This window comes from Bufo bufo, chromosome 4, assembly GCF_905171765.1.
Source record: "Bufo bufo chromosome 4, aBufBuf1.1, whole genome shotgun sequence".
NCBI lineage: Eukaryota > Metazoa > Chordata > Amphibia > Anura > Bufonidae > Bufo > Bufo bufo.
The window spans coordinates 57,591,665-57,604,733 of record NC_053392.1 but is presented as its reverse complement, the minus strand read 5'-3'; the positions used below and the strand labels follow the sequence as shown (position 1 = coordinate 57,604,733).

General features: G+C 45.7%; 1 protein-coding gene across 3 annotated transcripts in view; it reads left to right on the top strand.

Annotated features, from left to right (window-relative positions):
• The window catches only part of SUPT3H (SPT3 homolog, SAGA and STAGA complex component), a 496,743-nt gene extending 491,874 nt beyond the window's left edge, over positions 1–4,869 (top strand). For 2 of the 3 annotated variants that reach the window (XM_040427286.1, XM_040427284.1), the window contains exons 12-13: positions 3,488–4,540; positions 4,824–4,869. In XM_040427286.1, the coding sequence (XP_040283220.1) occupies positions 3,488–3,529 (42 nt within the window). In that variant the 3' untranslated portion in view covers positions 3,530–4,540; positions 4,824–4,869. Of the gene's footprint in view, positions 1–3,487; positions 4,739–4,823 lie in introns of those variants that run through there. The other variant, XM_040427285.1, reaches the window with a different exon arrangement.
• Positions 4,870–13,069: the final 8,200 nt, after the last annotated feature.

Below are 13,069 nucleotides of genomic sequence, written 5' to 3'. Positions count from 1 at the left end.
CAAGGCACCAGTGCTGACCACTGAGCCACCGTGTTGTGTTGAGAACATACATCTTCACAGTATCAGTGCTTGGATATGCCACCACTGTCAGATAAGTGTGGGTCCCACACCTAGCTCTAGAACGGGGCCCCAGTGCCTTTCCGGCACTCCCATAGAGGTAAATGGAGAGGTGCCCAGTGCACTCTCCATTCACTTCTATGGGCCCTGCTGGGGAAAAAAACAAGCTCTTTTTGGAACTCTCATAGAAATCAATGGAGAGCATGCCATGCATGTGCTGAGTGCTCTCCTTCACTTCTGAGGGATCCGTTCTAGCCCACAATTTTCACTCTGGCCACTAAGCCTAATAATTTACCGACACATCTTGCTCTGTAGACTTCACTTCTCAGCAGTCATCTCATTATCCTCATATATATATATATATATATATATATATATAAAATGACAGGTAACACCTATATTTAGATAACCCAGGACGTATTATTAATAGGTAATGGCCACAGCTTACCTTCTGTCCTCCCTGCACAATGACCTCTGCACAGGTCGCAGAGTATGCCCACCGCACTCTGCCATAGAAGTTAATGAGTCATTTCCAATCTACAGTTTCCTATGGCCCATGTGGCAGCTGTAAAGCATATCTGTGAATGCTGTTAACAGCAGCTCAGGCAAGGGCTGCCACATGACTAGTCACAGAACCTAAAATCAGGAAATTAGGTTAGAAAAAGAATTGTTTCTCTCTTTCTGGATTTAGCTAAAAAAAAAAATCTAGGTGAAACATTTCCTTTAGGCCTCTTTCACACGAGCGTGTCCGGGTTAGTTCCGGATGCGTCCCGGTGCATTGCAGCAAACCCGCGCGAGTAGGTACGCAATTGCAGTCAGTTTTGACTGCGATTGCGTTCCGTTGTTCAGTTTTTATCGCGCGGGTGCAATGCGTTTTGCACGCGTGTGATAAAAAACTGAATGTGGTACCCAGACCCGAACTTCTTCACAGAAGTTCAGGTTTGGGTTCGAGGTTTTGTAGATTGTATTATTTTCCCTTATAACATGGTTATAAGGGGAAATAATAGCATTCTGAATACAGAATGCAAAGTAAAACAGCGCTGGAGGGGTTAATTTTTTTTTTAACTCACCTTAATCCACTTGTTCGCGCAGCCGACATCTCTTCTGTCTTTTTGTGTGAGGAATAGAACCTTTGATGACGTCACTACGCTCATCACATGGTCCGTCACATGATCCATCACCATGGTGATGGATCATGTGATGAGCGTAGTGATGTCATCAAATGTCCTTTTCCTCACAGATGAAGACAAAAGAGATGCCGGCTGCGCGAACAAGTGGATTAAGGTTAAAGTTAAAATATATTATTATTATTTTTTTAACCCCTCCAGCGCTATTTTACTATGCATTCTGTATTCAGAATGCTATTATTTTCCCTTATAACCATGTTATAAGGGAAAATAATAAAGATCGGGTCTCCATCCCGATCGTCTCCTAGCAACCGTGCGTGAAAATCGCACCGCATCCACACTTGCTTGCGGATGCTTGCAATTTTGCAATCACTTGAATGGCGCCGGCTGTGGTTTAGTGCACAGTGCAGGACTAAATAATTCTCCGGATCGGTAAGGGTCCCAGAGGTCAGTCTGCACCCGATCATCAATTGATGGCATATCCTAGTGATTTACGGTCAGTTTATAACCCCTTTAACCAATTCTGCAAAGCCAATCACCTCTATGGCATTTTGTTTGCCATGGCCGGCGATCATACACTAGTAGACAGTGGCCTAAAATAACTGTGTAAAGGGGTTATTCGAGATGCGCTGGTGGTGGTCACTTACGTTGGGCACGTGACACTAGTCTGGGGTTAGAACCCACAGGGTATGCGTGAGTCTGAATCTCTCACCAGCGCTCTGGCAGGAGAACACGACTAACGGCTAGGATAACATGCCCAATGTAAGTGGCCACCGCAAAGGAACGCGGCGCATCTCGAATAACGCCTTTAAGAAAAAGTCCAACATTTTTGATTTAATGAAGTTCTCCAAAAGTAATAAATGTACACGTATTCATTAGCCCAACGTAAAAAAGTTATCCTATCATTTAAAGTGGTTTTCTGAGACCTTTATACTGATGAATTAGGCTAGGTCTACACAACGAGATTTGTCGCACTGCGACGCGCACAGTCGCAAAAAAATCAATTTGAGATGGATTTTTCTGTGACTGTCTGGTCGCAGTGCGACACCATAGACTACCATTATAAAAATTGTCGCGCGGCATTGGTGCAGCAAAATGTCGCGCAACAAATGTTGCAGTGTAGTTGTGCCCTATGTGTCGGGCGACTTATTGTCGCGCAGACCTAGCCTTATCCTCTGGATAGGTCATCAGTATCTGATCCTGGTGCCCATCAGCAGTAGCTCTGCAGCCTTCTCTGAGCTTTGCCTAGGCCAGTGGCGTCACGTTCATCAGTCACGTCGTTCAGGAGCAGCTCAGCCCCAGTGAAGTGATGGAGCTGAGCTGCAATACCGAGCACAACCACTATACAATGTACGGTGAGCAGAGAGAAGGCCGCGGCACTCTTGCAAGCTGAAGCATGGGGGTCCCGGGTGTCGGACCCCCATCGATCAGATACTGATGACCTATCCAGGGGATAGGTCAATTTAACCCATAGAGTTAAATTGAGCAGCAACGCACATACTGCACTTGTCCGCTGCTCCATGGGGGAACACAGACCCCTGTCATTGCGATCGTCAGGGGCTCCAGTGGTTGGACCCTCGCTGATCAGACACTTATCGCCTATCTTGTGGAAGTTATTGTAATGGGACGACCATTTAAGATGGGAACATCCTTTTAAGGCCCCTTTCACACCAGCGAGTATTCCGCGCGCGGGGGCGCAATACGTGATGCGAACGCATTGCTCCCGCACGGAGTCCGGACCCGTTCATTTCAATGGGTCTGTGTACATGTGCGTTTGGTTTTCACGCATCACTTGAAAATCGCAGCATTTTCTATATTCTGGGATTTTCATAGAAGTGAATGGGGCTGCGTAAAAAAATCGCATCGCATCTGCAAGCGTTTTTCGCTGATGGTTGCTAAGAGATGTTGTTTGTAAACATTCCATTTTTTTTTTATCACGCGCGTGCAAAACGCATTAAATCGCATTGCACCCGCGCGAGAAAAACTGAACGCGATCGCAGACAAAACTGAATGCACTCGCTTGCGAAATCGCGCGTTTTTCACTGAACGCATCCAGACCTAATCCGCTCACGCTGGTCTGCAAGGGGCCTAAGGGGTTAACATTTCTTGTGATGATTCCAGTAGCGCTCACTCATGATAAGTGAGATGACCTCATACGGAGTCTTCTCCTTCCAACAAACCACATATTAAATCCCGTCTTATTAATAGACCTGTGTCCGGTGCCCCCCTCCGCCCGGCCATGTTTACTAGTCATGTCCTCATCCCTCACTGATTGTCTCTTTTTTTCCTCCCTCTCTTTGCAGAGCGCCTACCGCAGGAGCGGGATGCCATTTTTAGCCTGTTAGTATATCCAGCGAGGAAGGAAAAGGGAAAACAAGGAGAAGGTTACGTTAAGGTGATGCCTCCATGTCAGAAGGAAGGGCCTGGTCCCCGGAGTGAGTGGGCCGCTTGTTGTGACTATGCACTGGCTGGATGTCTCATTTTCAGCCCCCTCAATCTTCACGCTTGTTTACTAGTCGGAGCATTGAGCTAATTACCGGCAGGATGTTTGGGAGCTTTGTGTGTGGGTGGAGGAGAATTCACATCACACACTTGCGTCGCTGGCTACAAGCACACTGCCATCAGCTGCCCACGGATGCGAAACGCGCTGTCATCCTTTCTCCTGGGTGGGGCCTGTTTACATAGACCTCGAGAAGGGAGCGCTCTGGTTTTCATTGTGTGCAGGAAATAGTAGTTGCAGGTGTCGTGTGTCACTCCGGGCTTCCAGGACGTCCGAAAAAAGTGCTGGACCAAAAAGATTTTTTGACGTTTCAGCACATTTAAAGGGACCCTAACCACTTTTGAAAAAAAAAATAAAAATAAAACATTTTTATTTTCTGTGTAGTGGAAGATCAACTGTTGTTCCCTTTTATCAGCCATTACTGATAGGACGTCCAGAACAATCCCGGCCCCATGATCACTACTTTACTCCGCATATCTGAGATCCTCCATCTGCATTTACACATTGTACATAGGTATACGCTTCATACGTCTCTTTAAAGGGGTTCTGCCATGATTGATGTAAAAAATGATAATCAGACATCATATAGGACATGAGAATCTCTTTCTAACCAGAACCAGCCCTGGACCTCACATGGATCCAGAGATCTCCACATTCACTGCTCCAATTTATCTGCTAGATTATGTTCAGCCTGGTCTCTCGGGGGGGGGGGGGGGGGGGTCCTTTCTCCTGCAGCTCTCTCCCTGTAAGGGCTTATGCATACGAACGTGTGTCGGCCGGGCCCGTGCTACGGACGCAGACCCATCCACTTGAATGGGGTCCGTGATCCACATCTGACAGTCCGCACCGCAAAAAAGTAGTGGATGCACAGACAGGAACCCCACTTCCGTGCCTCCGTTCCGCACCGCACCTTTGGTTGCGGACCCATTCAAGTGAATGGGTCCACATCCATGATGCGGTGCCCGTATATTGCGGAACCGCTGTTTGCCGGCCGCAATACAGGCAACGGCCGCGTGCGCATGAGCCCTAACTGCCACATATGGGTGGTGGCAGTTGAAGATTTAGGCCTCTTTCACACGGGCGTCGCGGGTGAGGGCCGGATGCGATGCAGGTGCGTTCAGGGAAAGTCGTACGAGTAGGCACGCAATTGCAGTTAGTTTTGACTGCAATTGCGTTCCGTTGTTCAATTTTTTTTCAGCGCGAGTACAATGCGTTTTGCACGCGCGTGAGAAAAAAACTGAATGTAGTACCCAGACCCGAACCCGGACTTCTTCACTGAAGTTCGGGATCGGTGTTCTGTAGATTTTATTATTTTCCATTATAACATGGTTATAAGGGAAAATAATAGCATTCTTTAATACAGAATGCTAAGTCCAATGTCAATTGAGGGTTAAAAAAATAATAAAAACGTAACTCACCTCATCCACTTGATCGCGCAGCCGGGATCCTCTTCTTTGTTCTTCTTCAAGGACCTGCAAAAGGACCTTCGCTGACGTCATCGCACTCACCACGTGGTGACCTCAGCGGAGGTCCTGCTGAATGAAGATAGAAGGTCCTGCTGAATGAAGATTCAGCAGGACCTTCTATCTTCATTCAGCAGGACCTCCGCTGAGGTCACCACGTGGTGAGTGCGATGACGTCAGCGAAGGTCCTTTTGCAGGTCCTTGAAGAAGAACAAAGAAGAGGATCCCGGCTGCGCGATCAAGTGGATGAGGTGAGTAATGTTTTTATTATTTTTTTAACCCTCAATTGACATTATACTTAGCATTCTGTATTAAAGAATGCTATTATTTTCCATTATAACCATGTTATAATGGAAAATAATAAAGTAAATAGGGTCCCGGGTCATACATCCCTCGTCTCCTTAGCAACCATCTGTGAAAATCGCACCGCATCCGCACTTCCTTTTTTCACGCAGCCCCATTCACTTCTATGGGGCCTGCGTTGCGTAAAAAAACGCAGAATATAGAACATGCTGCGATTTTCACGCAACGCACAAGTGATGCGTGAAAAACATCGCTCTTGTACACAGACCCATTGAAGTGAATAGGTCCGGATTCAGTGCGGGTGCAATGCGTTCACCTCACACATTGCACCCGCGTGGAATACTCGCCCGTGTGAAAGTGACCTTACACTGAGCACGTCCGACCTGCTCAGTGGGATGGACAAACAATAAGGAAAAGAACAAACAGCAGGTGGCGCTATACAGATATATTTTATTGAATAACTCAGTGAATACACAATTTTTTTTAATGACATCCAATTACAAAAGTATTCAGATCCATGTGCTGGTTTAGAAAATGTAGAATATGTTTAATGACACAACCCCTTTAATGTGTATAAAGCCTGAGACACACACTCGCGTACTCTAGTTATAAATGGAGGCCATCGACCCTTGCTCTAGATTTGCTGAACCGACTGTTTTTCTTTTACCTGACTTGATGTTGTTGAAGACCTGTTCTGCTTTTTTGTAATTCTTTTGGCCACGCATTATGTTTTGTGATGTTTTTGATTTTTCTTTTGAATAAAATGGTATTGGTTCGTTTATTGTTTTATGACCTCAAAATAGATGGATCTCTCTTCACATGTAGAGTCACACATACCTGCCGGAGTACGCCGACTCAGTGGTCAACACTCGTTGTCCTGAAGCGCTGGGGAGTCCTGGGTGGAAATCCCACCCAAAGAGTTTCTACGTTCTCTTTGGGTTTGTGTGGCTTCCTCCTGTAACCCAAAAGAAAAAACACACACTGGTAGGTTAATTTGGAATTCAGATTGGCAAGATGGCCGCCCTTATAACAGTCATGTTCAGGAAATAAAATATAAAAAAAAAAATCAACAATCAGAAAATAAAAGCAGATTAGAAAAAAAGTATATGCGCCACTATTTGGTTTTATCTGGCAAAAAAAAATGTAGGCGACACATTCCCTTTAATACATGACCATAGATACTGTGCATACATAAATAGGTACAGTGCCCGTACATTGAGTCCACAAATTAATACCCATAGATACTTAAAGGGGTTCTCCGGGATTTACAGTACATAGTGTTTACTATGAGATGGGCAGGGGTCCAACTCCCGGCTCCCCTGCCAATCAGATATTTGAGGAGACCGCAGCTCTCCCATGGGCACTGGCCTCCTCGCAGCTCACCAAGCACAGCGCCGTACATTGTATAGTGGCTGTGCTTGGAATTGCAGATCAGCTACTTCACTTGAATAGGACTGAGCTGCGCCTAGGCCACTGACCTAGGAAGAGGTCTAAGGCCCCTTGCAGACGAGCGTGTCTGGATTAGGTCCGGATGCGTTGCGTCTGCGATCAGGAAAAATCGTGCGAGTAGGTACGCAATTGCAGTCAGTTTTTATTATGCGGGTGCAATGCGTTTTGCATGCGCATGATAAAAAATTGACTGTGGTACCCAGACCCGAACCCGGACTTCTTCACTGAAGTTCGGGTTTGGGTTAAGTTTTCAGTAGATTTTATTATTTTCCCTTATAACATAGTTATAAGGGAAAATAATAGCATTCTTAATACAGAATGCATAGTACAATAGGGCTGGAGGGGTTAAAAAATAAATTAACTCGCCTCATCCTGTTCTTCGCGCAACCGGCATCGTCTTCTTTCTTCTTCTTTCAGGACCTGCCAAAGGACCTTTGATGGCGTATCTTCTATCTTCATTCAGCAGGACCTGCGCTGACGTCACCACGTGGTGAGCGCGATTACGTCGTCAAAGGTCCTTTGGCAGGTCCTGAAAGAAGAAGAAAGAAGACCATGCCGGCTGCGTGAACAACAGGAGGAGGTGAGTTAATATTTTTTTATATTTTTAACCCCTCAATGGACATTTTACTAAGCATCCTGTATTAAGAATGCTATTATTTTCCTTTATACCCATGTACAGTAAATTGACTTTTATCAATTTTCTTACATCATCTCCTAGCAACCATGCGTGAAAATCGCACCGCATCCGCCCTTGCTTGCGATTTTTACACAGACCCATTCATTTCTACGGGGCCTGCAATGCATGAAAAAACGCAGAATATAGAACATGCTGCGATTTTCACGCAAGTGATGCGTGAAAATCACCGCTCATCTGAACAGCCCTTTTGAAGTGAATGGGTCCGGATTCAGTGCGGGTGCAATAATGCCTTCACGCCCGTGTGAAAGGGGCCTAAGCGCTTGTGGAGCGTCTCAGCCTCTTTGAAGAGAGTCAGACCCTCACCGATATCCTATTGATGACCTAGCCTGATATGTAATTCCCAGAGAAGCTGTGACCACGAAAATGCCTCCATTCTGCAGGCAGCATATTATAACGCAGAAGGAGCTGAACAGATGATATATCGTTTTATGGGAAATTATTTAGTATAATCTGTAATTCATTCATTTAAATCCCTGCTCTAAGCGTAGATTGAAGAGGAACTAAAAGGTTGTCAAATCAGCCTCAAAATAAGCAAACTGCCCCGAAACTGTAGCTTTCATTCCCAAGAAAAGCCTATTTATATATTTATGGAATTAAAGGGCATCTGTCAGCAGTTTTCTCTGTAACTACCGCGTCCTCTGCACTTTGATTGACAGACGCCTCTAGGAGTAACGGTAACGCCCCCGTTGCTCCTGGAGGCTCATTTGCATATATTAAAACATCATTTTTCTCAGTAATGCGGGCACATATGGACATGGGACCAACACAGATGCCTTCAGAACAGATCCTGTTGTATTATCTCTAAAATAGCCAAGACACACAATGTAAGTCAATGGGGACGGATTTGTTTTCTCGGACACAAAAGAAAACGGATCCGTCCCCCTTTGACTTACAATGGCTTTGGATGAGGCCACAGTGCTGACTGGAGTGCCGTGGCCTTTTCAAGCAGCCGATTGGTGGTAGTGCCAGGAGTCAGACCTCACCGATCAGATATGGATGATCTGTCCTGAGGATCGGTCATCAATATACTGTATAAGTCCTGAAAAACTCCTTGTAAATGAACAAATTACTAATTACACTGCTCAAAAAAATAAAGGGAACACAAAAATAACACATCCTAGATCTGAGTTAATTAAATATTCTTCTGAAATACTTTGTTCTTTACATAGTTGAATGTGCTGACAACAAAATCACACAAAAATAAAAAAATGGAAATCAAATTTTTCAACCCATGGAGGTCTGGATTTGGAGTCACACTCAAAATTAAAGTGGAAAAACACACTACAGGCTGATCCAACTTCGATGTAATGTCCTTAAAACAAGTCAAAATGAGGCTCAGTAGTGTGTGTGGCCTCCACGAGCCTGTATGACCTCCCTACAACGCCTGTGCATGCTCCTGATGAGGTGGCGGACGGTCTCCTGAGGGATCTCCTCCCAGACCTGGACTAAAGCATCTGCCAACTCCTGGACGTCACGTTGGTGGATAGAGCGAGACATGATGTCCCAGATGTGCTCAATTGGATTCAGGTCTGGGGAACGGGCGGGCCAGTGCATAGCATCAATGCCTTCGTCTTGCAGGAACTGCTGACATACTCCAGCCACATGAGGTCTAGCATTGTCTTGCATTAAGAGGAACCCAGGGCCAACCGCACCAGCATATGGTCTCACAAGGGGTCTGAGGATCTCATCTCGGTACCTAATGGCAGTCAGGCTACCTCTGGCGAGCACATGGAGGGCTGTGCGGCCCTCCAAAGAAATGCCACCCCACACCATTACTGACCCAATGCCAAACCGGTCATGCTGGAGGATGTTGCAGGCAGCAGAACGTTCTCCACGGCGTCTCCAGACTCTGTCACGTCTGTCACATGTGCTCAGTGTGAACCTGCTTTCATCTGTGAAGAGCACAGGGCGCCAGTGGCGAATTTGCCAATCTTGGTGTTCTCTGGCAAATGCCAAATGTCCTGCACGGTGTTGGGCTGTAAGCACAACCCCCACCTGTGGACGTCGGGCCCTCATATCACCCTCATGGAGTCTGTTTCTGACCGTTTGAGCAGACACATGCACATTTGTAGCCTGCTGGAGGTCATTTTGCAGGGCTCTGGCAGTGCTCCTCCTGTTCCTCCTTGCACAAAGGCGGAGGTAGCGGTCCTGCTGCTGGGTTGTTGCCCTCCTACGGCCTCCTCCACGTCTCCTGATGTACTGGCCTGTCTCCTGGTAGCGCCTCCATGCTCTGGACACTACGCTGACAGACACAGCAAACCTTCTTGCCACAGCTCGCATTGATGTGCCATCCTGGATAAGCTGCACTACCTGAGCCACTTGTGTGGTTTGTAGACTCCGTCTCATGCTACCACTAGAGTGAAAGCACCACCAGCATTCATAAGTGACCAAAACATCAGCCAGGAAGCATAGGAACTGAGAAGTGGTCTGTGGTCACCACCTGCAGAACCACTCCTTTATTGGGGGGTGTCTTGCTAATTGCCTATAATTTCCACCTGTTGTCTATCCCATTTGCACAACAGCATGTGAAATTGATTGTCACTCAGTGTTGCTTCCTAAGTGGACAGTTTGATTTCACAGAAGTGTGATTGACTTGGAGTTACATTGTGTTGTTTAAGTGTTCCCTTTATTTTTTTGAGCAGTGTATATTGAATCTGTTCGGCTTCAGCTCCCCCCGCTCTATAACATGCTGCCTGCAGACTGCACTGTATTTTCATGGTGATACGTTCACCTTAAAGGGGTCTTCTGAGATTATTAGGGTTTTTAATAGATATGTTCATGTATTGCTTACCACATGTACATCTTCTCCATGTTTAAAAAAAAAAAATGTTTTTAACATTTTGGGGTCTGATCTGGGGGATGAAATAATTTCGGGGTCTGGTCTTGGGTCTCCATGGTTTTTGGGGTCTTGGTTATTTTTACTGTTTGTTCTGGGGTCTGCATTTATTTTGAGGTCTGGGGCCAAGCAAATTCTAGTTATGCCCTTGCTTTAATCTATATCCTCATTGCTCAGACTAGGTTAGTATTTTAGCACATTGGTCAGCACTGTATGTACAGTATATGGAGAAGCAGAGAGGAATCCGTGGCAATCACCATCCGGGGCATATTTCTTTATTTATTGCAAAGCTGGTACATATGGAGTGGAGAAACAAGGGCCAGGCCAGACAAAATGCAATGTAGCACGAAACGGCCATCGCCTTTGTTTCTACACTTTGCAATAAATAAAGAAATTTGTACCGGACGGTGAGTGCCACAGATTCCTCTCTGCTTCTCCATATACTGCATAATCTACCGGTAGAGCACCAACGCAAACTGCTACACAGCCCTGTCCATCCGTCACATGGAAGTAAGTGGCTCAGGAGTAGTATTGCCAGTCCTTCTTCTGTATAGACTATATGTACAGTAATGGGGGGCACCTGGGGCAGTGTTAAAGGCAGGGGTGCACCACCAATAGGCCAGGTGAGGCGATCGCTTTAGGCAGCACCAGGTAGGCCAGGTGAGGCGATCGCTTTAGGCAGCACCAGGTAGGGTAGGGGCAAGAGGGGGGCAGCCAAAAGGCCATGGGCTGAAGGGAAGGGGTTAGGTTAAGAAATTGGCATTGGGGAGGCTGTTTCAGTTTTTGCCTCAGGCAGCAGAAAGGCTAGGTGCACCCCTGGTTAAAGGATGTGAGGGTTTTGTTACTGTAGATGGTGGTGATAAGCTGAGGAGTCAAGGATGTCTCAGCAGCAAATGCTGCAGTGCTCAAGAGAGGTCATCATAGTGGTCTGGGTCCAATGGAGAAGTAAAGGAAAGTGACACTCCAGTTAGAGAGGATTGTCACCTGTGAGTCACTGGCTTTAACAATGCTGTAGACCATCGGTGTTGGACTTTTACCTACCACTGTATAGTGACTGTATAGTGGTAATTAGTGTTCAGCGAATCGAAGTCCACAAAGGAAAATTCGATTAGCCGCGGAGCTGAATTACCTTGTGCTTCGTGGTAGCGAATTGATTTTCCCTTAAAATGGTGTCAAAAAAGAAATAAATCTTACTTACCTCATCCTTTTGCTCGCGACGGGCCTGTTGCCTCCATCTTGATTGAAGATCCCGCACAAAATCCCATGCGCGGTGACGTATGACGTCACCACACCGGCCGACATGATGATGTCATCACGTGCCACGCCAAGATTTTGCACCAGATCTTCAATCAAGATGGAGGTAGCCGGCCCATTGCGAGCAAATGGATGAGATAAGTATGTTTTAATTTAATTTTTTTAATTTTACACTGTAATATGGCTCGAAGATGCTGTGATCAGCTATGAATGCGGCATCTGAGGGGTACAATGGCGGGGGGGCGGCACAATTGTCGCTCCCTGTCATTGCACCCACTATTTACAAAGAAATGCGTTTCGCGATGATGTCATTCGTCATGGAGTGGATTTTTTGTAAAACTTTGCAAAGCAGCCAAATCGCTCGTCTGTGGTGGTAATCTTTATCTTTGTACAGTGTTTCTAATTAATTAACAGTATAGTGGTGTGACGGTAATATGTGGTCATGATGTGACAATACCATTTGGCCCATGTATGGCAGTATTATTTAGAGGAATGTAACCTTGACATTTTTTTTAGGGTCATACCCCTGGTATTTGCCCTTCTGGAAAAGCTGGGTGCCAACCACTGTGGTATGTGTTGGGGTTGTATTTGCTTTCTCAGACACAGATATAACTATGAATATTTTTCGGTGTAGTATCCTTTAATTATTGGGCGTGTATCATACATATGGCTAGTAATTCTCCTCCACATGATCTCCATAGATATAAACATGATGGATAAGTCGTTCTGTGCCAGTTCAGTAGTGAGAGGCCCAGTGTGCGGCTAAATTATACACGTCCTGCCTCGGTTATAAACAGAATGGAGAATAAAATGATCCCGTTCAGTGTTTTTGTAACCCGGCCTACAATTTTCCTTCTGTGTGTGTATAATTTTCTGTGTGGGATTATTTATATAAAACATGGCCCGCGTGTATTTTTGTTCTGTCGTATACAGTCCATAATGTTGGTTTTCTTTTAGGGAGAAGCTTCCCTTTATTCCCCCGTTTGGAGATGTGACATTGTAAATATATGTTTTACCCAAAAACTGGTGGAGTGAATCCTGAATCTTAATAATAGAGCTGAAGGGGGCTCCAGTCTGTGCCGCGCGACCCAAGTACGGTCCATGTATACATAGAGGCAGCATGAGGCGGGATTGTGTGATATTAAACAGCTTTTTGTCTTATCTGGAATGCTCTAAATTTAAAGGGTATGTCTAATTTTGCAAGCAATTACCGCACCAGTAAAGCAACTTTTAGGTTTCATTCACATTTCCGTTTTTTTTTATCTGACGTGCGCTGTCCGCATTTTCCACGGATGGCACACTAATGTGTTTGTTCACACATCAGTATTTTTTTACTGACCGCGAGTCAGTGAAACAATCACGGAGACCTGCACTACTTTGGTC